Source organism: Equus przewalskii, chromosome 17, assembly GCF_037783145.1.
Source record: "Equus przewalskii isolate Varuska chromosome 17, EquPr2, whole genome shotgun sequence".
NCBI lineage: Eukaryota > Metazoa > Chordata > Mammalia > Perissodactyla > Equidae > Equus > Equus przewalskii.
The window spans coordinates 814,841-841,494 of NC_091847.1; the positions used below are offsets into that span (position 1 = coordinate 814,841).

General features: G+C 44.9%; 2 protein-coding genes and 1 long non-coding RNA gene across 25 annotated transcripts in view; 2 read left to right on the forward strand and 1 right to left on the reverse strand.

Moving 5' to 3' along the window:
• Positions 1 to 1,358, forward strand: part of ARHGEF4 (Rho guanine nucleotide exchange factor 4) — a 245,480-nt gene extending 244,122 nt beyond the window's left edge. For all 8 annotated transcript variants that reach the window (XM_070580930.1, XM_070580932.1, XM_070580931.1 and 5 more), the window contains one exon: positions 117 to 1,358. In XM_070580930.1, coding sequence (XP_070437031.1) covers positions 117 to 268 — 152 coding nt within the window. In that variant the 3' untranslated portion in view covers positions 269 to 1,358. The remainder of the gene's footprint in view (positions 1 to 116) is intronic.
• Positions 1,359 to 2,034: 676 nt separating this feature from the next.
• Positions 2,035 to 26,654, reverse strand: part of FAM168B (family with sequence similarity 168 member B) — a 39,106-nt gene continuing 14,486 nt past the window's right edge. For 12 of the 16 annotated variants that reach the window (XM_070580944.1, XM_070580949.1, XM_070580945.1 and 9 more), the window contains 5 exons: positions 23,245 to 23,328; positions 9,055 to 9,197; positions 8,745 to 8,922; positions 6,938 to 7,063; positions 2,035 to 6,522 (listed from right to left, as the gene is read on the reverse strand). In XM_070580944.1, coding sequence (XP_070437045.1) covers positions 6,951 to 7,063; positions 8,745 to 8,922; positions 9,055 to 9,197; positions 23,245 to 23,328 — 518 coding nt within the window. In that variant the 3' untranslated portion in view covers positions 2,035 to 6,522; positions 6,938 to 6,950. The remainder of the gene's footprint in view (positions 6,523 to 6,937; positions 7,064 to 8,744; positions 8,923 to 9,054; positions 9,198 to 23,244; positions 23,329 to 26,654) is intronic. The other 4 variants (XM_070580955.1, XM_070580951.1, XM_070580953.1 and 1 more) reach the window with 1 other exon arrangement.
• On the forward strand, positions 11,760 to 13,495 carry LOC139076727 (uncharacterized). The gene is made up of 2 exons (XR_011528621.1): positions 11,760 to 11,988; positions 12,814 to 13,495. It is a non-coding gene; the product is annotated as an uncharacterized lncRNA (long non-coding RNA).

The following is a 26,654-nucleotide window of genomic DNA, read 5'->3' on the forward strand; positions in this document are numbered from 1 at the left end:
CCTTGGGACAGGCCCCATCCACCCTCCCCCCTCGCCCAAGCAGTGGAGGCTGCCACCCTGTCCTGCACCACCTGGCTCCCCAGCACCTATGACCCCTGCTGTCTTCTCCTGCCCAGCCCTCAGCCGGCCCTACTACCTGACACGCCAGAAGCACCCGGCACTGCCCACCTGCCTGCCCCAGCAACAGGTCTTGGTGCTGGCAGAGCCCAAGCGGAAGCCCTCCACCTTCTGGCACAGCATCAGCCGCCTGGCACCGTTCCGCAAGTGAGCCAGTGGCCCACCCGACCACACTGTCTGGACCTTCCCCGCCAGCGGGCCTCCGGCTTCTCCTCCTCAAGGTCCACTGTGTCCGGCCCTCCTCTGCGTATGACACAAACTGGAAGCGAGCAGGGCCATGTGAGGAAGCTGCTCAGTGCCACCAGTATGTGCCAAGTTCTGGGCTCCCATTCATGGTTTCTGCCCCACTACTGGTGCACTGAAGACACCAGCCAGACAGGGAGCCCCACAGCATGTGGACCCCCTGGCACCCTGGACGTTGGTGGGGCCTCCTGGGAGCTAGGGCTCAGAACCACCCCCCAGGCCCACACACATGAGGAGACTGGCAGCTCTGCACCCTCTTCTTTGGGCATCTAATCATCCCTCCTTCTCCTGGTTTTTTCTGGGCAGGAGACCATATCTACCTTCAGCCACCTGCCAAGCTGGGCCGTGTGCCCCCCTGCCCTCAATTCTCCTTGCAAGCCCCCAGCCCCCAGCTGGTGGTGCAGCAGCTTGCATCCCTGGAGGTTGGGAACCAGGAATTCTGCGCACAAAAACATCTGGCCCAGAGCCCACCTGTTCTGCCTCCCAGTCCCTCTCTAGACACTCCTGGCGGCCAGACACCCTCTTCACTTGTGATGTGTGTGTTTATAGTGGAAAGAAAACAAAACCATAGTCCGCCACATACTTCTGTCAAGGTTTGTGACCAGTCCACGTGTAGCTGTGGGTTGATTCTAGAACCTTGCTGCAGTTTTGTTATTTTGTTGTTTTTATAACAATGGAGAAAAAAAATTACTGTTAGTGACACAGAAAGACTGCCTTACCCTGAGTGAGCGTGTGAAGCCGGAAGGACTGACTTCTGAGGCCCAGCATGCAGGGCGGACCCGCCCCCAGAGGCTGGTGCGCACTGGGCTGGAGGGAAGCCCACCTCCTTCTGAGGAGGGGCCCCCACGAGTGTGGCCAGGGCCTGGCTTTTGGGTGCAGAGCACCGAGCTGCCCCTCTGGCCCATGAAAACTTAGCAGCATGTACAGTCACTCTTGCACTATACCCTCTCCAAGCCAGAAACCACATTTAATTTCATAAAGAAACCTGTGAAAAATAACCTGGCTGCCAGCCCGTTTTTTGTTGCTGTCTGTGCATTTTCTCCTCTGCATGCCCCATCCTTCCTGTGCCCATGATCTTTGACCCAGGCCTTTTCTTACACTGCAGGAAAGAGCCAGCAGTACCCTGAGGTAGGGTGGGACTCACCCAGTTGCAGACCGTGCCCTCAGGCTTTGGTGGAGAGAGGCTAAGGGGGCAGGGCTAAGTGCCTCCGGGAGGCTCAGGGGAGCCAGGAGGACTGTGTCTGGCCTGGGAGCTGTCCAGGTATGAGTACAGCTAGCTCAGGGCCTGGGAGCCCACTCTCCCTGACTGCTCGCAGAGTCCATGTTTGGCTGAAGTTAGCAAATGTGGGTTTAGCTGTCAGGCTACAGAAAGGTCTGTAACCTTTCTGGGTCTCGGCATCCTCCTCACTGAAATGGGGAAGAATATGTCCTCCCAGGAGGCCCCAGGCCGCGGGACGAGAAGATTGAGGGGGGCTTCCCTGCCCCCGAGGAAACAGTCCCACCTTGCTGCCTCCACACCCCCTTAACACTGCCAAGGGCACTCGAGTGAGTGCCACCAGGGCCTCTGCCCACGACTCCATGTATTTCCTAACTGGAAAGAGGCTATAGCACCTCCCAGCCAGGCCAAGCCACCTGGAGAGAAAACCCACAGGGAAAATCATGAAAACTATGACATGCAACACAAGTCAATCTTTATTGAAAACTGCAGTATTCATACAGAACAATTCTTGTTACAATAAACGTGCTTTTAAGAATTTTAAATCTGAGCTCATCTACTCATCAGATTGCATAAAAAATTAAAATAGTATGAATTTACACACGATGGAACTGGCTCAGGATGACGCTCCATTCCTTTGTATTGACACCTGAAGTTCAATGCAGAGGCAAGGGATGCCTTTAACACTGGAAGACAATGCTGACGTAAGCTTAAGAAAAGTACTAAGAGAACGGTCTAAAAAAACAGTATTTAAAACTTAAAAAAAAAAAAAAAGGAACCGTTTCCTAGTCAGTCATATGTTGTAACCCATGTGGCTCCTTGGGGCCTCTCCTCTGAGTGGCCGTCACAGCAACCCTGCAGGAGCGCACATGAGCTGGTCTCCAATCCAGCCCGACTATCCTACCAACACTGGTCCAGACAAGGACCCACGGGAGCTGCGGCAGGGCTCAGGTGGCTGATGCGACGCCTGTCCCCTCAGTGCACCAGGCCCGGGAGCACCCCACGTCCCGAGGCTCACGGCGGGTTCCTGCAGAGATGCCTGCCTCTCCTCTGTCTGCCCGTCCCAAGTAACTTGCACTTGAGTCCCGGGGACTCAAATAAGATTACCCCACAGGTTTTCTGTTCTTCAAATGAATAGGGGTGGGGAAAGAGACAAATCCTCTGAAACAGGTAAGATCAACTTTGAAACTTTCTACCCAAAAAGATCAGACCCTCCTCTGCAGCGTGTCACCTTCAGAAAGCTCATGATGAGTAATAATAAACAACTCAGGGAAAAACACAAACATCTGAGATGTGCTAGAGGAGAGGTAAGCACTCTGCCCCTCCCCTAAGCCAACCACAAGTCTCTTTAGAGACACACCCTCCCCTTAAAAAGCACCAGAGAAGAACCAGAAGCTGCCTCCCACCTCAAGCCACGCACCCTTAAACCTGCCCTTGCACCCACTGGAGGGCGTCACAGGCGTCCTGTCCTGTCTGGGCAATGTCCAGGCTGGCAATGATTGGGGTGTCCAGCCATTAGCTGCCAGATGGGGAGGAGGTGGCCCAACTGGTCAGAATAATACTGTTTCCAAGTGTTTACAAAGGGTAGGTGAAGAAGTCTGATTTATTTTTCTAAAGCAGGCCCCAATATTGATGCGCTGGTGCCTGCCACCCTTTCGCCACCCACTGGCAGCCACACTCACAGAAAGCCACGTGGAGACAACACTGCCAGATATTAGCATATCCAAAGTGCCTTAAGACTATACTTCCTCTCATTACTGAAGCGCTGATGCCACCAGACAGAGCAAAGGCATACTGCATGCCCAGCTTGGGAAGGGCAGGATGCTTACTGACCAGGTACCCACCCCAAGGCTCAGGACCCCCTTCATCTCCTGTAAATATGACATTTGCATAGCACTCAAGAAACAGACTCAGAGAATAGCAACTGGCAGGCCTAATAACCACACCAACAAGAATGTTCTGGAAAGATTTAATACAAGAGACACAAAAGGTTCTGGAAGCACCTCCAGGCCGGTTAGCACAAATGGCCCTGGCCCTGATGCTGGCCTCACTTCCCAGAGGCAGCGAGCTGATGGGACCACTGCCATCACTAAACACTCGGTCACTGGCCCAGACCCCAACAAGACTTCCTTCAGCAGAGAAACAGACCTCCTACACCTTAGGGGAGAGGCTGGACAACAAAAATGTTCTAAAATATCCATGATGATGTCCATGTTTATAGGAATTCAGTCCTGTGCTTGCCTGTCTCAACTTCTAAAAGAACTGTAATTCAGCTGAAAGACTCTGAAATTAGGAATGTCACATACAAAAAAGGCAAAATTTCTCTGAATGTTCCACTGTTGTGCCTGAATAATCAAATTATGCAAGTTTCTAACAGAAGTTCTATGCCTTAATTAATTTTACCGGAATTAAATGCTTCTAAAATGACAACCTATGATAGTTTTGTTACTATTCCTATGTCCAGAATCTTACCTGCTAGATAAGTTCTACTTTTCATCATATTTGATAGCTGATGCCCTGATAGTTTCGAAATTGAAAAGATTTCCACACAGATGTATTCCATAAAGCGAAAGTATCTGATAAAGTCTCCCAACTCACCTTTACAAAAGGGAAAAGAGATTAAAAAAAAATTAGAGGAGGAAAGTGTTTATAAAGCTGATGTAAATGGGAGGAAAATGCAACCCACTCTTCTCTTTCTCTTGAACACATGATTTAATTCGGTGCTCATGAGAACACTCACCTGTGTGCGCCAAGTCTCAAGCAAGCCTGGAGAAACATCCTGTATAACTTCTCATCTTTCTCCTGAATTCAAATGACTCTTCCCGACCGGTAGTGGTGTGTGTGTGTGTGGAGGGTGTGTGTGGGTGTTTTCCTTTTGCTGTTTGGGGCTTTTTTAAAGCCTATACTAAAATTATATTTTCTCCGAATCTATTACACTAAATTGGGGGACCCGACTTCTTGTTATCTGGTCAGTTCAGCCCCTGGACTCCTTAGAACGTATCAGTACTACACAGCATCCACTATACAAATGGAATGACCGACACAGAGTTGAAGAAGTGGACACAAACGGTGTGCCTGGGATAAACGGCTACTACACACACACACACACACACGTGGGCTAAGTGCTCATGAAGCAATTTAAAGTACTTATCAGTAAACACATTATGTTAATAGACATTAGGAATAAGGAATCTTCTGTTTACAATGATCCATGCAAAAGTGTTCCTAAAATTCTTATAAAATAAAATGTGAAAAAGAAAATTATGAAGAGTACTTACTACAAAAAATAAAGTTACCAAAGGCTCAGGGGTCAGGTGTCCCACTCACCAACTGAGGTGGAATGCCAAACCAGGGCCAGAGCCCTGACCTGGCTGCTGGAGACGCGAGAAGAGCAGCGGCCTCCCCAGGCAAAGCCTACAGCACGGCCACAGTCACACCCACCCCTGCCCGACAGACTTCTGAGAGGGAACAGAACCGTCACCCCGACCACTGACTCTGAGAAGAGAAACACACTCCCATCAAGTTGGGCACATTTAGGCAAAAAAAAATCCTCTTGACTTCTTATGTACAACATTCAGATTTTGAACACAAACCCCTCTGTCATGAATCCCAGCAGGCAGGCACACTCTGACGCTGCCTGGCCCCTTGCTGTCCACACACACGTGGTGCTGAGCGCCCTCAGCTGCAAGAAAAGATGGTAGAGGAGACGCACAGACAACAGGCCCCAGACCCTCCTCAAGCCTCCCCACAGTCGTCTCCTAGGAGCCCCTCCAAAGAGTCTCAGAGGACAAGTCTCCATCAGGTGGATGGGCCCAAACGGCCACGCCCTGCCTCTCTACAAGAAAGAATCAATTTCAAAGAGTTTTGTTCCCTTTTAATAGTTGTTAAATACAACTTTCTTCATAACACAGCTGAATCTTTGCCCTTGTCTGTGGGGAAGAACAGCAATGCCTACACATGTTTTCACCTGATTCAAACATTTCTCAGGGAAAAAAAGGAATGATTTTCTAGGCTGAATAAGGGAGAGGCCAAGACCCCCTCCAAGTGTGACTGTTTCTCATTCATATACCTTCCATCCCAGGAAAACAGTTTAGTTCTACATAGGACTTTTCCAATAAAGATACAGCAAACAGCACTGCTATCTGTAAGAGATTGGTAATGAAAATTTAGACAGACAAGATTGCTTTGCTGATACGTAAACCACCTCTTGCCCCTAACTGTACTGGCCACACAACTCTACCCTTTCATGATAATTGTTAAGAATGTCCACATCTCACTGACCCCACAGCCTAAGTGGAAAAAAAGGGATGTGCACTGACCCAGCTGTACCCACAAGGCTGTGGCCCTCCCTCACTCCCCCGTCCTGCAACTCTCTCCCAGCACAGTCGGTGTGAAAGAAACAGACGGCAGAAACTCAGAGTCCATGTGTCCAACTGGCAACCCACATCAACCCCAAGAGGCTGAAGAATCATCTAAGAGACTGCAAATGCTCTATGAAGAAATTCACTTTAACACTTACAACTTTAAGACTTTGCATACGTTACAACAGTGCATTAGGGATACAAGTTGTAAAACACTTTCCATTCCTTTGGATTTTGCATATGATGGGTTTGCATCAGTCACTGCAGGTAGATTGAGCAAGCTTTGTTTTTGTGTTTGTTTTTTTAAACATGCATTCAACTAGATATGATTCTGAATAGATTAATACTCCCTTTTTATCATTATAGTTAGCTAAAAAATTGCCAGGCAGCCCACAAAACAGGATTTGCTGTAAGAACAACCCAGAGTCAGCTGGAGACTCATGGCGCTGGGACCTGCTGGGCGGGCCGCAGGAGTGTTAGCTAAGTGTGGAGAGCATTAGGAAGAAAGTCCGGGTTGGAGGCGCGAGGCCTGCAGCACCAGCTGTGGAACCTCCATTATGTGACCGCACAGCTCCATCCTCAAACCTGGGGGAGAAAAGACAGACACAGTCACAGACCCTCTCTGGCACCACTGCTCCAAAGAGGAGGATGAAATCCACTAGGACTGGAAAGGGCAGCATTGGGAAAGGCCCTGCTCCTGGCCCCGCGGAGCTCACACTTGTGGTTGCACCTGGACCCCCACCCCATGCAGGATGGGGTGGGAGGCTGGAGCACAGCCCACAGGAGGGGCGAAGTGTACAGCGTACCCAGCAAGTACTCAACGGTTTCCCTCTCTCTCCTATTTCGTAGAGTAAGAACAAAAATTTAATCACTGCACTGCCAGTGGATCAACAGGCAGGTAGCATTTCTCTCAGCGCCTTAAGTTGTGGGAGATCTGACATTCTCCACTGACAAAAATGCACTCTAATTAGGAGCAGAGCCAGGCTTCACGGCCACTTACATTTGCAGGGTGATCACCACTGAGGGGGCACGTAGCTGTAGGTGGGTGTTCCGGGGGCCCGATATGTGGGCACCGTGACTGGGTGAGGGGCGACAGGAGTTGGGGAGTGGGCAGTCAGCAGGGTACCTGGAAGACAGAACAGTGTATCTCAGTGGCAGGCAGCACCGACCACACACAAGGCTGGCCTGAGGTCCCCGCATGCATGGCTCCGTGCTGCCTCTGAGAAGAGGGCGCTGGCTCAGCCCTCTCTGCGAGGAGGGCGCCACACAGGAAGAGGGGATGGGCTTGACCTAGGGGCTGCCAGAACTCCAATTACATACAACACAAAGATGCACAAACACAGCGAGCTTGTACTGATAATATGTTTGTAGAAGCCTTTGTGCCTCCTCTTCATACAAGCCCACTCAAATATTTTTGCAGATCAGATGGTCAACAACAAAATTTAAAAATTATTATTCAGCCTTAAAAAGGAAGGAAATTTGTCACATGCTACAACATGGATGAACCTTTAGGACGTTATGCTAAGGGAAATAAGCCAGTGAGAAAAGGACAAAAACTGCATGATTCCACTTACACGAAGTCCCCGGAGTGGGCAAACCGACAGAGACAGAAAGGAGAAGGGTGGCTGCCAGGGGCTGGGGGAGGGGAAAGGAGAGCTGTTGTCTAATGGGGACAGAGTGTCAGTTTTGCAACATGAAAAAGTTCTGGATATTTTTTTCACAACAGTGTGAATACACTAAATGCTGTTGAACTGTACACTTAAAACTCAGGGATTCTGAGAGTCCATTTATAGACAAGCATCACCTCAAAGCTAACAGCCTCCTCTTGCATCTCTTCATTGCTTCCCTGCCCACACCCAGCCCAGGGCCTGTCATCTCCTCCCTCCATGTGTCGCAAACATGCAGGTTCCGTCTGTGCCACATCTCCTTTGCATTCACAGCGAAGTATGGGAAAACCAAATAAAACAAGACACTCTGAGCAGAAACACACATGGTGTCCTGAAACACCTTCTCTCTGGCACGTTTCCTTACACTGAACTAAAGTCTAGACAAACAATGATGGGACAATATATTTTTTTAAAATTCCCTGCCATGGGCCACCAAGTGTATCATGTGTATCTGGCCCCTCTGCCACAGCAACTCACATGTCCACAGGAAGGATTCTAATCCCTAGACATTAAAGCAAGCCCCTAGGGTTCCCCGGTCCCAGGGAGATGTGCCCATCCTCACCAGGGGTCTCCCCTCTCTGTGGTCTGTTTTCCTAACCTAGAGGAAGCCTTGGGAAGTAGAGCTGATAGGAGCCAAACGACTCTGACAAGCAGCTGTTCTCTATTAACACAAGACCAGCTTTCCCAGATTCATGAAAACACCCTCATTTAGACAATGTGGCTTGTAAAAGCAGCCCACACTAAAGAGAAGTATCATGAGAGCAGGTCCCCAGAACATAAAGTATCCCCTTCTGCTCAAACTTCATGCGCTCACTGGCTGAGCTGGTCACTCCTTGTCCCTACTGGCTCAGCTCACCAACAAAGTGGCCCCATCAAACCCAGAGGGCAATATCCAGTCACACTCCCTGGGAGGGTGCTAGTTCATGGTTTGTTACTCTGAATCCCACAACCCAGTCTGCTCTCAACTGAAAGAAGAAGGGGAGGGAAAGAAAAAGACAATATGCTGATGCTTCCCAAAAGCATCAGGTCCTTCCCCATAGCTCTAGCCACAAAAAAGGCCAGGGGTCAGAGTACCAGTGAGCGCTCCCTCCCCCAGCTCTCATGCCACCGTGGGACAGGCACCCAAGGTCAGGGACTCACCTGCTGACATCGCCATAGTGGTCCCAGCCACCATGCCCATGGTGACCCCGTTGCCTCTAGGTGGAGGGATAGGTGCAGGGTACACCGTCGCCGGCATGCCATTGGGCTGCACCACCGTGGTGTGGTGGATGACGTGAGGAGGTGCTGCGTACAGAGGTTGTGTGTAGTATGTGCCTTGCTGTGGAGAAGAGAAACATCTGCCACACAAGGTCCCACGCCCAGTGGGTCAGAGCCCAGATGGAACCAACCCTTCCCACAAACACAGCGCCCAAGAGCAGCATTAAGAGAGCATGGTACAACCCAGGCCTACCTGTGCGTATGGGCTCTGCTGGGGGTAGGCACTTCGCACGGGGTACACGGCGGTCTGGTAGGGGTTGGGGGAGGAGGAGTACGGTGGCACTGCCCCACTGGTGGGGGAACAGGACACTTTGTAAGGTGTTCCAGGAGTGTAACCTGAAACAAAGAAGGAAGGCCAACAGCATTAATTCAATCCCACGTTTGGCCAGGCATGGGGGAGGGGCTGAGTCACAGTGAGGAGCAAAGTCAAGATCTGACACCTCTGTGGCCCTGTCTGTCTGTCCTCCACTAAGATTTGATTTCATTTCTTAGAGTTTATTTGCAAGTATCGGGGGGGGGGGGTGCGTCTAGGGAGGAGGGGGAAAACCAAAGGAGACAGTCCTGTTGAGAGTGTACTCCCTGTCGGAACATGAGCTGGCGTGACCTTCCTGGGGCACAAGATGGCATTAACAGTGTGTATGTCTTCTAATCCCACAATTCCACTCCTAGAAATTTATTTTAAAGAAACAAGCATGGGATTTGAACAAAGACTCAACTGTAAGCATGCTTATCACAGTGTTGTTTATTACAGCAAAAACAAAAGGAGAAACTTCTCAAATACCAGGGATAGAGTAAAAAGACTTCTGAGGTAAGAGAGCAGGTTGAACACAAACATTTGCCTCTGTCTCTATTCAAAGTGACAATAAAGCAGATTAACAAATAAAAAGACATAAAGCCATACAGATCAAGAATGGAAGACAAGACACTTTGGAACCTAAAAAGCAGAAGTGGGAAATGATTCAGCAGACTCAAAAAAGGTGTACTCTCAGCCAGCAGTGACGAGGATCAAGACGCAGCCTGAGCCCAGAGAAGCCCGTTCCCAACACCTAGAAACTGTCCAGGTCCCCAGGACCGAGCACTCGTTCCCAGGAGCCGAAGAAGGGCACTATCTGGAAGGGCGGCTGAGTCTCTCTGGTCAGCAGTGAGACGAGACGCCTGCCTCCCCTTGCTGACCCCCACCCCACAGAGAATATGGGTTTATTCTCTGGGGAAGGCAAGAGAGGCTATGAACTCAGAACTGCTATGTTCATAGCACCTTTACTCATAAGGATCAAATGTCCACCAGCAGACTGTGGTACATCCACAGAATGAAATACTACTCAGCAAACAAAAGGATAGAACTGCTGATACACACAATATGAGATAAATCTCAAAAAAAGCTGTAACACGCCAAAGAAGCCAGACACAAGAATACATGCTGAGTCCACTGGTATGAAATTCTAGGAAAGACCAACCTAATCTACAGTGAAAACCAGTAATAGTCACGCAACATTTAACGATGGATATACAGATATACATTCTAAGAAATGTGTTGCTTGGCAATGTCATCACTGTGCGAACATCAGAGTTCACTGACACAAACCTAGATGGTAGAGCCCACTACACACCTAGGTTACATTATAGCTTATTGCTCCTAGGCCACAAACCTGTACAGCATGTTAATGTACTGAATACTGAAGGGAATTCTAACACAACAGTAAGTACTTGTGTATTTAAACACATCTAAACATAGAAAAAGTACAGTCAAAATAGTGACTGAAAGATTACAAACAGGACACCTTTAATGGGGCACTTGCCGTGAATGCAGCTTGCAGGACTGGAGTAGCTCTGGGTGAGTCGGTGGGTGGTGAGTGATGTGAAGGCCTGGGACATCACTGTCACTACTGCAGACTTTATAACACTGTTCACTTAGGCTACACTAAATTTACAAAAAAAAGATTTTTCTTTCTCCAATGATAAATTAACCCTAGCCTACTGTAACTTTTTTACTGGTTATAACCTTTTTGTTTTTAACTTTTTGACTCTTATAACAACAGTTAGCTTAAAACACACACTGTACAGCTGCACAAAAACATTTTCTTTATGTATCCTTATTCTGTAAGCTTTCTTCTATTTTTAAAATTTTTTTATTTTTTTTACTTTTTAAACTTTTTTTGTAAAAACTAAGACACAAACACACACGTTAGCCTAGGCCTACACAGGGTCAGGATCATCAATATCACTGTCGTCCACCTCCAGCTGTTGTCCCACTGGAGGGTGTCCAGGAGCAACAACATGCCTCTCCTATGCTAACAGTGCCTCTTCTGGAACACCTCCTGAAGGACCTGCCTGAGGATCTTGCTGAGGAAGTGGGACTCTTCTCAGAAACACGTCCATGGTGGTTTGCTTGCTTTCTTTTTCTCATCACAGATTTGCTTTTAAGCAGATAATGCACCACGAACATTCCTTCCTCTCCATTAATGAAAACTTTTTGGTATTGAGGTCCATGTTTTCAAACTTCTTAAGGAGCTTGTTAAGGTCTGCAAATGCTTCTGCTAAACCCCTCACTGCGAATTTTCTTGGCGGTTCCTCTTTTCCTTCTCCTGGAGTTTCCTCTTCTCTTGGCTCTTCCTCAGCTGTGTGTTCCTGTTCCAGTTCCAACAACTCCTCATTAGTCAATTCCTCAGGAACCACCTCTAGGAGCTCTTCAAAGTCAACGTCATCTACACCCAGGTTAAAGTTGTTTGCCGGTTCAACCACAGCCTTGTTGATTTTTGCAGCCTCCTCATCCTTGGCAAATCCTTTGAAGACATGGACGAACCTTTTGAGTGTGTTCTTCCAGATGCCATTCATACACTTCTTGGTGACATCATCTCAAGCCCAAGCAAGGTTCTTTGTGCAGTCACAGATGCTGTAATCCTTCTAGAATTGCATCAGTGTCTTCCTCAGTTGCAGCAATGGCCTGGTCAAAGGTCTTCCTCAGGTAGCAGGCCTTAAAAACTGCTGTTACTCTTTGATCCCTTGGTTGGATCCAAGAGGTGGCGTTTGGAGGGAGATATCAAAGACGCCACTCTGATGCTGGGATGAAGATCACCAATAAAAGGAGGATGGCTGGGAGCTTTATCAACAGTAAGCCAAATCTTGAAAGGTATGTTATTCTCCAAACTACCTCTTCATTTTGCTGGCACAGCAATTCAGGAGGGCGTCTTGGAAGAGCAGCTGGGTCATCCGTGACTTCTTACTGTTCCTGTAGTTCACTGGCAGTGTGTGCTCACTGATGGGCTTGGAGGCGCTGGAGTTCTCACTGTGCCAGATCACAAAGGGTTCAATTTGCAGCCTGAGACACTGCCCCCAAGTAAGACTGTTATCCTGTCCTTAAAAGCCTTGAAACCTGGCACTGACTTGGCCTCCTTATGGATCAAAGTCCTTGTAGGCACATGTTTCCAGAAAAGGGAGGTTTTATCCACACTGAATGTTTGCTCTGGCAAGTAATTTTCCTCACAATCAGCTTATCTAGTTTCCAAAAATTCTTCAGCTGCCTTCACATCAGCACTGGCAGACTCACCACTCACTCTCATGTTGTGTATGAATAATGATTCTTGAATCCTTTAAACCTCTCAGAGCTAGCAGTAAATTCAACATCATAGCCAGGTCCAGCTTTTTCTTTCAACATCACAAACCAACTTTTTGCTTTGGCCATGATTGTCATGGTGCTGAGAGGGATATGTTCTGTGTCTCGTCTTCAATCCAGGTCATTACAATTTTCCTCATGTCTGCTACATATAGGCCCTTCTCGAATTCTTGTTAATATCGTTGCCGTCAATGAAGCAGATCCTTTAACAGCTTCTGTCACTTTGTTCTTGTTCTTCAAGATCGTGGCTATGGTAGAATGGGACATGCCTGACTGATGAGCAATAACCATCACTGATTTTTCACCTTCGTAGCTCTTAATCACTTTCAATTTCATTTCCAGGTCAATCACTCGATGTGGCCTCTTACTGGCAATATTAGCAATGGGTTTTGTACACTTAGTGGCCATGATAAACAAAATACAAGATGAAATCAAGCACAGGAGAAAATGAAGCAATCAAGACGAGCGAAAACAAGATGTATGAGGCTGCTGCCGGTGCAACACAGCATACTGTTTTACAGTGAACATTTTTTTTAATAAGTAGAAAGAGTACACTTTAAAATAACAAGTATAGCGCAGTAAATACATAAATCAGTAACATACTCATTTATCATCATTATCGAGTATTATGTACTGTCCATATAGCTTGTGTTATACTTTTATACAACTGGCAGTGCAGCATGTTTGTTTACACCAGCATCACCGTAAATGTGAGTAATGTACTACGTGCTACGACGTTACGACAGCTATGATGTCACCAGGCAACAGGAATTTCTGAGTTCCCCCTATAATCCTTATGGTACCACAATCATATATATGGCCTGGCATTGACAAAGACAACATTATGTGGCACATTAAGATAGTTGTGCCCAGGGGCCTGAGGAACCTTTCAGAGGAATGAAGCCACTTGATTGTGGTAGTGTTACACATCTGTATATATCTAAACACACCAAACTGCACACTTAAAAGGATGACTTTCAGTATTTGTAAATTATACCTCAATAAAACTGCTAAGAACGCCTGAGACACCATTTCTCATTCAGCAGAACAGCTGACATTGTGGAGTGCTCACATGCGGTCCATAGGAGTATCGAACAGTACAACTTCTCATAAAACTACAGATATACTTCCCATAGGGCCCAGCAATTCACTTCTAGACATTTTCTCTAGAAGAATGAAAACATATGACCACAATAAGACCTGTAAAAAGTGTTCACCAATCTTAATTATACTAGCCGAAAAATGGGAAATAATCCAAATGTTCATCAACAGGAGAATGGGTAAATTACAAAACATCCATATAAACACTATTCAGTATCAAAAGGAAAAAACATGGATGAATCTCAAATCATGCTAAACTTTTAAAAGAGCAGACACAGAGGAGCACACACTGCATGATCTCATTTTCAATACCTAACAAGTAAACCCAGCCGTGGGGACGGAAATTAGAAGTGGCCAGCGGATCTGGAGAGGGCAAAAGGAAAGCTTCCGGAATGATGAAAGTGCTTGGTGTTTTGTTTCAGTTGGTGGTTACATGAGTATGTACAATTATCAACATTCATCCAACTGAACACAATATGTGAATGTCTCTGCATAAATTATATCTCAAGTTCAAAAAATAAGCTAAGGGGCCGGCCCAGTGGCGCAGGGGTTAAGTTCAACATGCTCCATTTCGGTGGCCTGGGACCACAGGTTCAGACCCTGAGCATGGACCTAGGCACCATTCATCAAGCCATGCTGTGGCAGCATCCCACACATAAAAGAGAGGAAGACTGGCACAGATGTTAGCTCAGGGACAACCTTCCTTAGGCAAAAAGAGGAAGACTGGCAATGGATGTTAACTCAGAGCTAATATTCCTCACCAAAAGAAAAATAATAATAAGGTGAGTATAAATTAAAGCTATAATTAAATTAAAATTCAAGTTTGAAAGCTTTAAATTATATTATTGGACTGTGTACATTTATTTTGCCTTTAATTTAAAGGAGAGGAGGAGAATGAATGACTCCAAGCTATGCATCAATTTTAAATGATCCTTTTTTTTAAAACCACAAGAAAAAAAAAACCTTTTCCTCCAAGGAGCCAAGTCAGTCCTGGAGGTCCTCAGTAGAACTGTCAAGTGCTTTGTGTGGTGAGGGTCGTCAAACCTTAATGCTATGTTTTCTCATTTACTCCCCAAAGCGCTCTTCATGGCATTCATGATGAAGATGCTGATAAACATGCGACTGCCCAAAAAGCTGCACAATCCTAAGCAGCAGAGCAGGTACTCAAAACCCTATCCAGTTGCATCGAGTCCCGACTCCTTTGACCCAGTCAGGTAACTCCCAAGCTCAGCTAGTTTCTGTTTCAAGAGAGAAAAGATCATCCCAGTTTCCCTATATTATTTTGAAACTTATTAACTGCTGTTACTATTAAGTAAAAACAATGCCAAAATTTGAATACACCAATTTTCGATACTAGTACGCAACTAAAAAAGCAGAATAAAGAGACTTTCAGTCAGGATTTGGAAAAGCAACTTTAACCTTAAAGACAAGAGCAGTTAAAAAGTCCCTCTCTCCAGCTGCTCATGTCCTAGTCTTTAAGAGGGATAAAAAAGGAACGTGCTGGTTTCATGGGTATATACATGTTAAAATTCATCAAACTGAAGCTTTAAATATTTACATTTTATTGTACACCAATTATACAATAAGATTGTAAAACATTTTAATTATAAAGAAAAAGGTAATGTGAAAACTATCGATTTCTAACCAAGCACTGACACTCCGAGAAGGAGACTCAGTGACAGCTCCTGTTTCCCCATAAATGACTGGCTAACTCAGAGGAGGAAATGAGGTGCTGGTGCGTGGTGGGCACGCCTGTGACCAGTCACAGTGACGCAAGCATTGCGCTAAAGCACAGTGGCTGTTCGTCACATCACACAACCATGCATAGGGCCAGGCCCCAACACAGAGCTGATCAGGGGAGGTCCAACCCTCTTGACAAGGTGCTGACTTCAGGGGAAAAGCACAAGAAAATAGACCACCAACAGAACAGCACCGATACAGTCTTGGCTGGCAAAAGCTGGAGTCAGGTTGTCTCAAAAAGAAAAAAGAACTTTGTGGATGAGGTCTGGCTAGCTCCCTGCTCCCCAAGCCACCATCTCATCACTTCTCACGACCTTGCAGCAGCTGCGTCATCGGGCCAACACACAGGAGACCACTGCCAAACGTGGTTTCCATTCCTTGGCTTAACCCGTGTCTTTCTCATTATTTCTAGGCCTGAATGAAGAAGAGATCCTCCCAGGAGCTACTAAACTCATCTGACCAAAATGCTATCAATTTTTCTAAAACTGTCTGACAATCAGCATAATTCACAGAACTGCCCACTGTTATGTCATATTTTGAGAACAAATGCTAGACTTACAAGTGGAGAATCACATTCAGAATTTCCGGTGCTAGCCAGTTTTCATATGGCTAAAAGAAAACCAACCAACAAGGCCCTTCTTCATCATACAATTAAAAAAATTCATGATATAGATGAGATAACTGGAAACACAAATACTGATTGTGATACTATTAATAGTATCAAGGAAATTATTGTTATTTTTTAGGTATGACGATACATATTTTTAAATTTATCTTTTAAAGGTAATACTGAAAAACTGACGAGTATAATCTGAGGTTGGCTTCAAAATAATATAGGGGAAAGTGGTTGGAGTATAGACGAAAAAGATCAGCTATGAGCTAATAACTGCCAAGCTAGGTGATGGGCAAATGGACATCACACGCTGTGTACTTGTGTCTATACAGAAGGTCCCCAACTTACAATGTTTTTGATTTTACGATGGTGCAAAAGCCATATGCATTCAGTAGAAACCATACTTCAGATGCTGAATTTTTATCTTTTCCTGGGCTAGCGATACACTGTATGATACTTTCTCAGGGTGCTGGGCAGTGGCAACAACCTACAACTCCCAGTCAGCCACGTGATAATATGGGTAAAGTACCAACACACTTATAACCATTATGTACCCAGACACTCATTGTGTTTTTCACTTTCAGTACAGTATTCAATAAATTACACGAGATATCCAATACTTAATTATAAAATAGGCTTTGTGTTAGATGATTTTGTCCAATTGAAGGCTAATGTAAGTGTTCTGAGCACTTTTAAGGAAGGCTAGGCTAAGCTATGATGTTCGGTAGGTGAGGTGTATTAAATGCTTTTTCAACTTATCATATTTTCAACTTATGATAGGTTTATTGGGACATAACCCCATCACAGGTTGAGAAAGAACTGTATTTGAAATTTTTGTAATAAAAACTTTTTAAAGTCAAAATATTTTTTAAAAGGTTAGGCAGACTTATGGATTGAAAGAGACAAAAAACATAACAAATTCAGCTTTATAAACAAATTCAACATATATATGTTGAATAGATCCTGGTTCCAAAAATGTTTTCAAATTTTTGAGACAAACAGGCAAACTTAAATATGAACTATTAAATAAAACTGGGGAATTTCTGTTTCTAAGTGTGATATGGAAATGTCGTGCTGAAGGGCACCCTCACTGTTATTTTAAGAAGGGCCACAATGAAGTCCATGGGCCAAGACCCACAAGGGTTACAACTCTGAATTAGCTCAGCAGAAAAACAAACAACAAAACACACACACACTCATCTTTATATAGTAGATAAAGCAAATATGGCAAAATGATAACTGAGGAATTCAGGTGGTATTATGAATATTCACCATATTGTTCTCTCAATTTTTCTGTGTATCTGAAAATTTTTTATAGTAAATAAGGTGGGAAAAATTATAATGCCTTCAGATGGTGACACACAATTGAGAGAAGATCTAAGCCAGCCAGCCAATCTTCCTCAAAACAACAGTCATGCAAAAGCTGAAGGGACAAGTAAGGAAGCTGACAGGCCCACTGACTGCCACTGGGAGACAAACATAAAAATCTTGCTGAGTCTTAAGGCCATGAGGGGAAGGCCCCATGGTGTAGTGGTTAAGTTCTCATGCTCCACTTTGGTGGGTTTGAATCCTAGGCGCGGATCTACGCACCACTTATCAAGCCATGCTGTGGCAGCAACCTACATAGAAAATAGAGGAAGACTGGCACGGATGTTAGCTCAGGGCTAATCTTCCTCAAGCAAAGGGAAAAAAAGGCCTTGAAGACAAAGGCATGGCTCTTCAGCAGTCTGATCTGGAAGCTGATCTGGTGGCTAGGTGACCAGCTGGAAGACCAAATAAAGGTAAAACGTGCCAGTGTTCAATACACACACAGCCAACGTTCTACAGAAAGTCAAGGTTAAGCTGATTCACAAAAGAATGAGAAGGAAAGGGAGAAGCTGCTTGAGGAAGGGAAAACACGCAAGCAATGAGGTTAAGACCTGGAAGAAAACCTGGAGGAAAAAGAACCTCTAAAAAACCCATCAATTCTCCTAATAAGAAAGTCCATGACCATTTTGTCAGTGTTCAAACTGCAGAACGAGGTCGGAGCTTGAACTGAAGAGAAGATGGAAGCAGCCAACCTAAACAAGCTTCCAAGAATACAGCGTAAAACTATGAAGGAGCTCCAGGCATAACCCCTCCAAAAACAGAGGTTTCTCTAAATTCAGAAGCACTCTTGGCCACCACATCCACTGAAAAAAGTGAAGTCCTTTACCCACAATCAACAATCAGCCAAGCTAAGAGGTCCTTCTTCTCTTCTCACAGAGGCCGGAGGCCACGGCAGTGGACATCCCTCCAACTGGCCTAGGTCTCCTCATCACCTGAGGTGTCTATTCTAACACCTGCCTCATAGGTGGGCTTTGTTGAAGATAAAGGGATGACTACAGGGATCTATGAGGTGTGTGCATCTGTCAGAATGTAGTGAATGGTACTCAAAGTCTATGCATCTTACATATGGAAATTTCACCTAAAAACAAAACAAAGAACTGTAAACAAACATTAATAATATGCATGCTGAAGTACATAGGGTGAAGTATACTTACATCCACAATTTACTTCGAAACACATGAAAAAACACAATGGACTAAAGGATGGATAGAGGGATATACGTGTAATACAAACAAAATGGTAATTTTAAAAAATTTAATTCTAGCATCTTGGCAGTGCATACATAGATGTTTGTGAATTTTTTTCAGCTTCTCTGTATATTTCAAAATTTTCACAATAAAATGTTGGAAAAAGTCACCCACTATTTCTACTAATTATAGCAATGGTTTTTAATATATATTATCTTACTACTTATTCTTATAACTGTGAGCTACGTCCTAATACTCAGCAGAAAATGTATTCTGGTTTGTTATACAGGCAATATTACACTACTTTCTATCCAACATTCAAGACAAATCAGTTTCATGTAAAGCAAACATGTCTCCCACACAATTAAAAACTAAATGTGTGCTAGGCACTTTCCTTTGTTCATTTATATAGCACTAGATTCATTGTATTACACCACAGAACCTCAACAGGAACCTTACGAACTTAAATAAACACACACACACATACACATCTCACGTTATCCAAAACAGACACTGCTTCTCTGAAACAGTTTTTACACTTGCAAACCATCCACGGTACAAAACCAAATACCTTCACTGCTAAGTCTTTCAAAAACAATAATAGCTTTCCCTATTCTCCTTCCCTACAAAGACCACCCATACCAATGCCACAAAGACAAGAGAACGGTTACAACTCTTCTTTTACTCTTGCCAAACATGTGAGCCACCACTGGCTGACTTCCTCTCGGGGAAGAACTCACCCATAGGGCCATTGTTCTTAGACTGCTAATTGTGAGGTGCCAGCTTTCCATATTTGAATGGATCACTTTTTCCAAAAGCACTGTATTACCACACAGATTGTATATAATAATTTTCCGAGCGTAATAAACATTTATTTAGAAAATTTGGAAAATTCAGAAACACAAAGTGTATGTAAGGAGGAAAGGCCTGCACCAAAACACAGCATGAGGAAATTGCAGAACAATGAAGACAAAAATATTACCAAGTACCGACGAAAAACCTAGGCTATAGTCAACCATTAGCGAGGAATCCAAATTCTCAGCAGCGACAAGAGAAGCTGGAAAACAACTACGCAATTCCTCAAACCTCTGTGGGGAAATAACTGCTAGCCTAGAATTTCATATCCAGATAAACTACTGATGAAGTGTGAGGGTACAATAAAATGTTTCCAGACATGAAAAATCTCAAAATTGTGACTCTCTCATACTCTATTGGGAGATGACTGAAGCAGGAGAGGGGGCTTCAAAATGAGGTCACCAAGAAATAAAACACAAAACACCTCATATGGCCTGAAATGTTGAGAAGAGATGCCCACCCCTGGGGGAAAGTCGGGGTTTTAAAGTTGGGGATATGGCTACAAAAATATCATCAAGGACAACAGGTCCAGGGAGGAAAAAGGAGTTTCAGAAGAAAATAGCCAAACATTCACAGGAGCAAACGATACTGACACAGTCACAACAGGGATGGGAAGGAGAGTGAGGGAATCTTTCAATTATGTGCATGTAAACCTTTAATTTAGGCAAGAGAGAAACAGATCCCATGACCCCACAACCTGATAACCACCCAACGCTTTTCTCTCCTGCGTGGCTGCCATAAGTGAAATTTAATTTTTAAACAAACCTGGGGTCCTACTTCACAGACAAAACTCTGAATTTAAAAAGGAGAAAAGCTCTACTATAAAGGATTTTCACTTATTAAACATCCTTCATAAACAAGCAGTAAGACCAGTTAAGCATTGCGACACAAACCAACAGTTTCATGAAACCATTACTTTATTAGATATTATCTGCACTTGTATATAAAATGTTTGCACAGCTAGGGGCCAGCCTGGTGGCGCAGCGGTTAAGTTTGCACATTCCACTTCAGCGGCCCGGGGTTCGCCAGTTCGGATCCTGGGTGGAGACATGGCACCACTTGGCAAAAGCCATGCTGTGGTAGGCGTCCCACATATAAAATAGAGAAAGATGGGGGGTGGGGGGAGGGTACGGAGGGGGAAGTGGTGTACCCACAACATGACTAACAAAAATGTACAACTGAAATCTCACAAGCTTGTAATCTATCATAACATTAATAAAAAAAAAATAAAAAAAATAAAAAAATAAAAAATAGAGAAAGATGGGCATGGATGTTAGCTCAAGGCCAGGCTTCCTCAGCAAAAAAAGAGGAGGATTGGCAGATGTTAGCTCAGGGCTAATCTTCCTCAAAAAAAGAAAATGTTTGCACAGCTGATACATTCCTAGAAATGGGTCAGAAGGTCTTATTTTTAAGCTTCTTTCTAATATATTGCCAAGCTGTCCTCCAAAAAACTTTCCCCAATTTCCCCTTCATCCAGCAGCCATGCATGAAAGCAATGATGGAAGCTATTTCCCCCTTAGGAACATTTTCATCTTTTTAAAATATGTGCTGATGCAGTATCTAAATTACCTCTTAAATAGAGCTTACTACAAAGAAACGTTTCCTCAATGATTTTAGATGATCATCACAAATATCAGTTACAGAGGCTCATGACTGTAAATGGGAGTAGAAGAGAAGCCTGACTGTGCAGCCTCAGGGCCATGGGAGCCTGAGCCCGTGCTCACTGCTGGAGTCCTCAAAGAACACATCTGACTCATTACACAAATGGCAAAAACGAAATGAAATAACTTTCCTGGGAGTGACACAGCCAGGATTTGAGCCACATCCAGCTAACTCCACAGCCCAAACTCTTTCCAATATATTGCTCTGATTCCAGAAAAGGATAGCTCCTCTGATTGCACGTGTACTCAGCTGACTATGCTTGTTCGTGAGGACGAAATGAATGACACCTCCATTTCCAGATTCTGAGTAATGGAATCTTCCAGCAAAAGACATGACATCGCATCACGAGGTTCTCTAAACTCTCTGTCACACTTAGAAGAGCTAAGAAATAAGCAGTGTTAGGATTGCAGGAGTGCTTTAAAAGGCAAACTCGACATACACAACACCAACACTACACACCAGCTTTGTCCACAAATCTGGTGGTAAGAGAACCAGAAGGCAGAATGAGAAAGCAGCAGAAATGGAGAAAAACTTTTTTTTTGTTTAGTTTTTTCAATAGTGACAACTTGGGCTTGCTCATCATATACAAAGAAAGGCCCACTGAAAAGGGAAATTAAAAAATTCAAGATATGAGGGGCTGCCCCCGTGGCTGAGTGGTTAAGTTCGCGTGCTCTGCTTCAGCCGCCCAGGGTTTCGCCGGTTCGAATCCTGGACGCAGACACGGCACCGCTCAGCAGGCCATGCTGGGGCAGCGTCCCACACGCCACACCTGGAAGGACCCACAACTAAAAATACACAACCATGTACCAGGGGGCTTTGGAAGAAAAAGGAAAAATAAAATCTTAAAAAAAAAAAATTCAAGATATGAAAACAGTGAGAGGAGCCCAGAAAAACACAGGATCACAGCTGTGGCCCAGACCCAGCTCAGGAGGCTGAAAGCACTTGTGGAACAACTGTAGGACTTTCAGAGTACCGTTTATTTTTTCATTCTCAAATTTCACACACATCTTCATTCCCAGCTTCTCCTAAAAATCAGAATCTCTGGCACTGCTGGGCCAGCAGTCTGGCAGCCGACAACTATCAGGCACCTATCAATGAATGCCCCTCTAAACTAGGGAGGCCGTCGTGGCAGCCACCATGCCCACCAACCCCATTGCTCCCACCTGCCTGCCCCAGCTTCTGGGCTAGAGGAACAGCCTGACAGCAGTCTTGGAAAAGTGGCAAGAAAAGACCCATCTCCCTAAGAGAAAGGAGATTTATGAGAGAAGATGGATGACACTTGTTCCACAGGTTGGCCCAGAGGCACCCAAAGGAGGAAGCCGTCTGTCAGCAGCACCGGACGCCCCAACACTGAGCTTCCTCTCAGGGCAGACACGCACTCTGGGCAGGGGGGAGCTTTGCCAGCCTCAAACAAACATGAGGCTCTTTTTGTAAAAGAATAAGAGTTGGTACATTTTCACATTTACCTTTACTCATGAAGAAAATGAGTACAAGTGAGCTGCCCTGGAAAATTCTAGAACAGTGACACTTTATGGTGGTCCGCAGCATGATCACACATAGTGACAAAGAACTAAAACTTATGCAAAAAATAAACTTCAATCTACTTCTAGCACCATATAAAAATTAATCCAAAATCGGTCATAAACAAAAAATGGCACAAGCACTTTGGAAGACAGTATGGCAGCTTCTTACAAAGTTACACATCAGCCTGCCTTGAGAACCAGCTGCTCCACTCCTTTGTATTTACTCAAGAGAAATGAAAGTATTATGTCCACACAAAGACTTGTGTACAAATATTCACAGCAGTTTCACTTGTAACAGCCCAACACTGCCAACAGGCCAAATGTTCACAGAATACTACCCAACAATAAGAAGGAACAAACTACTGAAACATACTATAACATGGATGTCAAAATAATTACGCTGAATGAAAAAAATGTTCATTCTATATGACTCATTTATATAAAACTTCAGGAAATACAAACGATTGGTGAGTGAGAAAAAACACACGAGTGATTTCCTGGAGCTTGGGCAAGACGACAAAGGAGCAGGGGAAAACTCCTGCAGATGAGGGATTACGTTCACTCTCCATTCTCAGGGTGGTATGCATTATAGCAAAAGTTATCAAACTGCGCACTTCAAATATGCGCAGTCTATGTCATTTATGCCAAGAGAGCTGTTTAAAAAACCTCTCCCCAGCTGCAGGGACAAAGCACTTTTGCCACCCAGCACATGTGGCCTGCATACCTGTTTGGAAGGTGGGGTTCGCTCCAGGGTACATGTTGGGGGAGTAGGCGGGAGCCGCTGCTGCGTAGCCCATGGGGAAACCAGCTGGAGGAAGAAACACAGAACAATCTCATGTCATCACCAGGAGTAATGTGATTTTACAGCCAGGGCTCCCACAGACTGTCATTCTTACCCTCTTCATCAGAAGCCCCAGACGGGCTTAAGGAGCCCAGCAGCACTATGAGTGCTGAGCGGCCTCCTCTAGCTTTCTCTTCTCCTCAGGACTGTGATGGGTCACAGTCACAACCACGTCTTTTAAACCTATGAGTAAAGGCTTACAACTTTACACAACTGAAAAAATCTGGCAGAAACTCAGTTACAATGCCAAAAAAACCACCCCAAGCTGAAGTACAAAGACTACAATACTTCCGGCAATTTTATTCTAGATTCTAATCACATATAATTTATTACTTAGCAAGAGTAACAAGAGTGCTAACAGCATCGCGTGCTGAAGGGGCTCTGACACAAGGAACTGGGAAAAAATCCAATCTCACAATCCACTTACAAGCAACTTGATCACAAATAAGACTTTAAACTGTAATAAGACTAAACCGCAACCACTAACAATTCATATGAACACGACAGAAACATGAAAAAAGGCACTAAGTCGCACAGTCCAAAGCCCCGCCACCACGCATCCATCAGCAGAGGGCCACAGTCATCTGCTCCAGGGCTCCTCACAGCCTAAGGACGCCAGGCCTTCCGCCCGACCCCTCTGGTTCACAGTTCAGAACACGTCGTTCCTGTGACAGCTGGGACACTAAAAGCCTCAGGGCTCAGAGCCAGTGAAGAGGACCCAGGTTCGCTAGTCTTTACTACCATCATAAACCAGTTGTGAGAGGCTGTAACTTTTCTATTCCTCTCTTCTCCTGCCCATAAAATAAACTGAAACAGAACTTTGAAAGACAGTGTGCTGAGGAGACTTGGAGAAAAGCGACTCTTCAGGAGTACTGAAGTCACCACGGTGGTAACAGTAACCTCCGTGAGGAAAGAGAAGGGCAGAAGGCTAAGGAGAGTTCTGAGGAGGATTCACAGGTAAAATCTGGGTGGGTCTGGATTTTACTTTTAAAGGCTTTGAATAAAGTGCCTTATAGGAACCCCTGCCAGCTCCGCCACAGCTTGCAGACCCCAGCTCTGCTGCAGCTCCTTCTCAAGCTGTCCTGTGGGCCTCTCGTGGGACAGGAACAGAAGCCTGCAGTCCCACTGGTCCCCAGGAATCTCTACTTGCAAGTGCTCTGATCTCATCTCATGTATAAATCCTCTGCATCAGAGCTGTTTTCCTCTTTCTCAAAACTGATCCTCCTTTATCTTAGCAGAAGCTATTTTGGGTTTCTTTCTTGGATTATGACTTTCCCAATTGCCCTAATTAGTCAGAGAACAGTGTGTGGGGGTCAAGTGTTTATCAGGTTCACTTATTTTAGACATCAAGGACAGACTCAACTTGAAATACACCTAAAATGGCCATTTTAAAGACCAGAACCAGAGCTGGCCTGGTGGTGCAGCGGTTAAGTTTGCACATTCCGCTTCAGCAGCCCAGGGGTCGCTGGTTCAGACCCTGGGTGCAGACATGGCACCGCTTGGCACACCGTGCTGTGGTAGGCATCCCACATATAAAGTAGAGGAAGATGGGCACGGATGTTAGCTCAGGGCCAGTCTTCCTCAGCAAAAAGAGGATTAGTGGCAGGTGTTAGCTCAAGGTTAATCTTCCTCAAAAACAAACAAATAAATAAATAAAAATAAAGACCAGAACAGTTGTTTTCAATCTACGGACCATGAGTGATTCCTTGGAAGCCTCAACTGTGAGCAGAGGAAGGCCAAGCAGGCTCTGGAGCCTGCCCTCAATTCACCCTCAGTAGTTGCTATGATTTATCTTAGAAACCAGGGAACTATTTAGAATTTTTTTTTTAAAAAAGATTTTATTTTATCCTTTTTCTCCCCAAAGACCCCCAGTACATAGTCGTATATTCTGCGTTGTGAGTCCTTCTAGTTGTGGTATGTGGGACGCTGCCTCAGCGCGGTTTGATGAGCAGTGCCATGTCCACGCCCAGGATTCGAACCAACAAAACACTGGGCCACCTGCAGTGGAGTGCGCAAACTTAACCACTCAGCCACGGGGCCAGCCCCTAGAATTTTTTTTTTAAGGTTTGACTGTTAAAAAAAAAGTTTGAAACACCACTAACCTGTATCTCATCCTGTAAGCCTCTGCAACAATCTCCTCACAATCCAAATTTCCTCATCTCTCCCCACAAACTCTACCAATAAACTCACGGGGCAAGATGCCTCTGCACTTGTCCTGTGTCCAAGGGTTCCTAGAACACTACTATTATGTTTGCTTGGCTCTTCCTATCCTACCTTCTAATAATGAGTTAACATGTTCTAGAAGGAAACAGAAAGCATACATATTTGGGTGGTGAACAGATGCAATCTACAGAGAATTCGAAATATACTATGATGTACACCTGAAAGTCATATAATGTTACAATCCAATGTTACTGCAATAAATAAACTAAAAAGAAAGCATATATAACAAGCATTTCAAATAGCATAGTTAACCACCAGGAACAGGACGTCCTCTGCTCCTTCTCTGCCCTCATTCCCTCATCCCCTCAGCCAAATCCCACTGGCACTGCCACCACCCTGACCTACAGCCTCAGTAACGGTGACCTCATTAACTTTAGTCCACTGGTCTCCAACTTGGCTCCACAAACCCCCTACAAGGAAACCCATGAAAGGACGCCCTTCCAGGACCCCAACAAACTCTCTGCTTTAACTGGTCTTGGTTGTAGCACCAACATCTTTTCTTTCTTAATCTCTCCAAAAAATTCTAATCGGAGAGTTCCAATCAACATGCTTGAGAACCACTGCTCCTTCCGAGTCCTGTCAGTCTTGCTGGCCACAGCACTGTCCTCCTAAAAATGCCCATTTCAGCGAGTACTCTGACTGTCTCTGTCAACATCTACTCGAGCTCCTTCTGGCACTGAAAGGCTAGAAAGCTGGAAATTACACTGCCCAGACACCCTTCTTGCAAGACATTAGAAGTGACCCCAAATCCTAATCACTTTTATCAGACTGATTACCTCATGAAAACAAGAACTTTAGAATAGCGAAAAATACCATGAGCTAAGTAAAAAAGACAAATAAAATACTTGCAAATTATTTAGACAAAGGGCTAATACACTTAATGTAACTCTTAAACCAAAAAACAGTAACATAATAGAAAAAAATTCAATAAAGACATGAACAGATAGAACTGCCAACTGCAACTACACTGAGACCATCTCTAACATCAGACCACCAAAACCCAAAAGGCTACGACACACTCTGTTCGCCAGGTTGTGGGGAAACAAGTCTCACACACTTCCAGTAGGAGC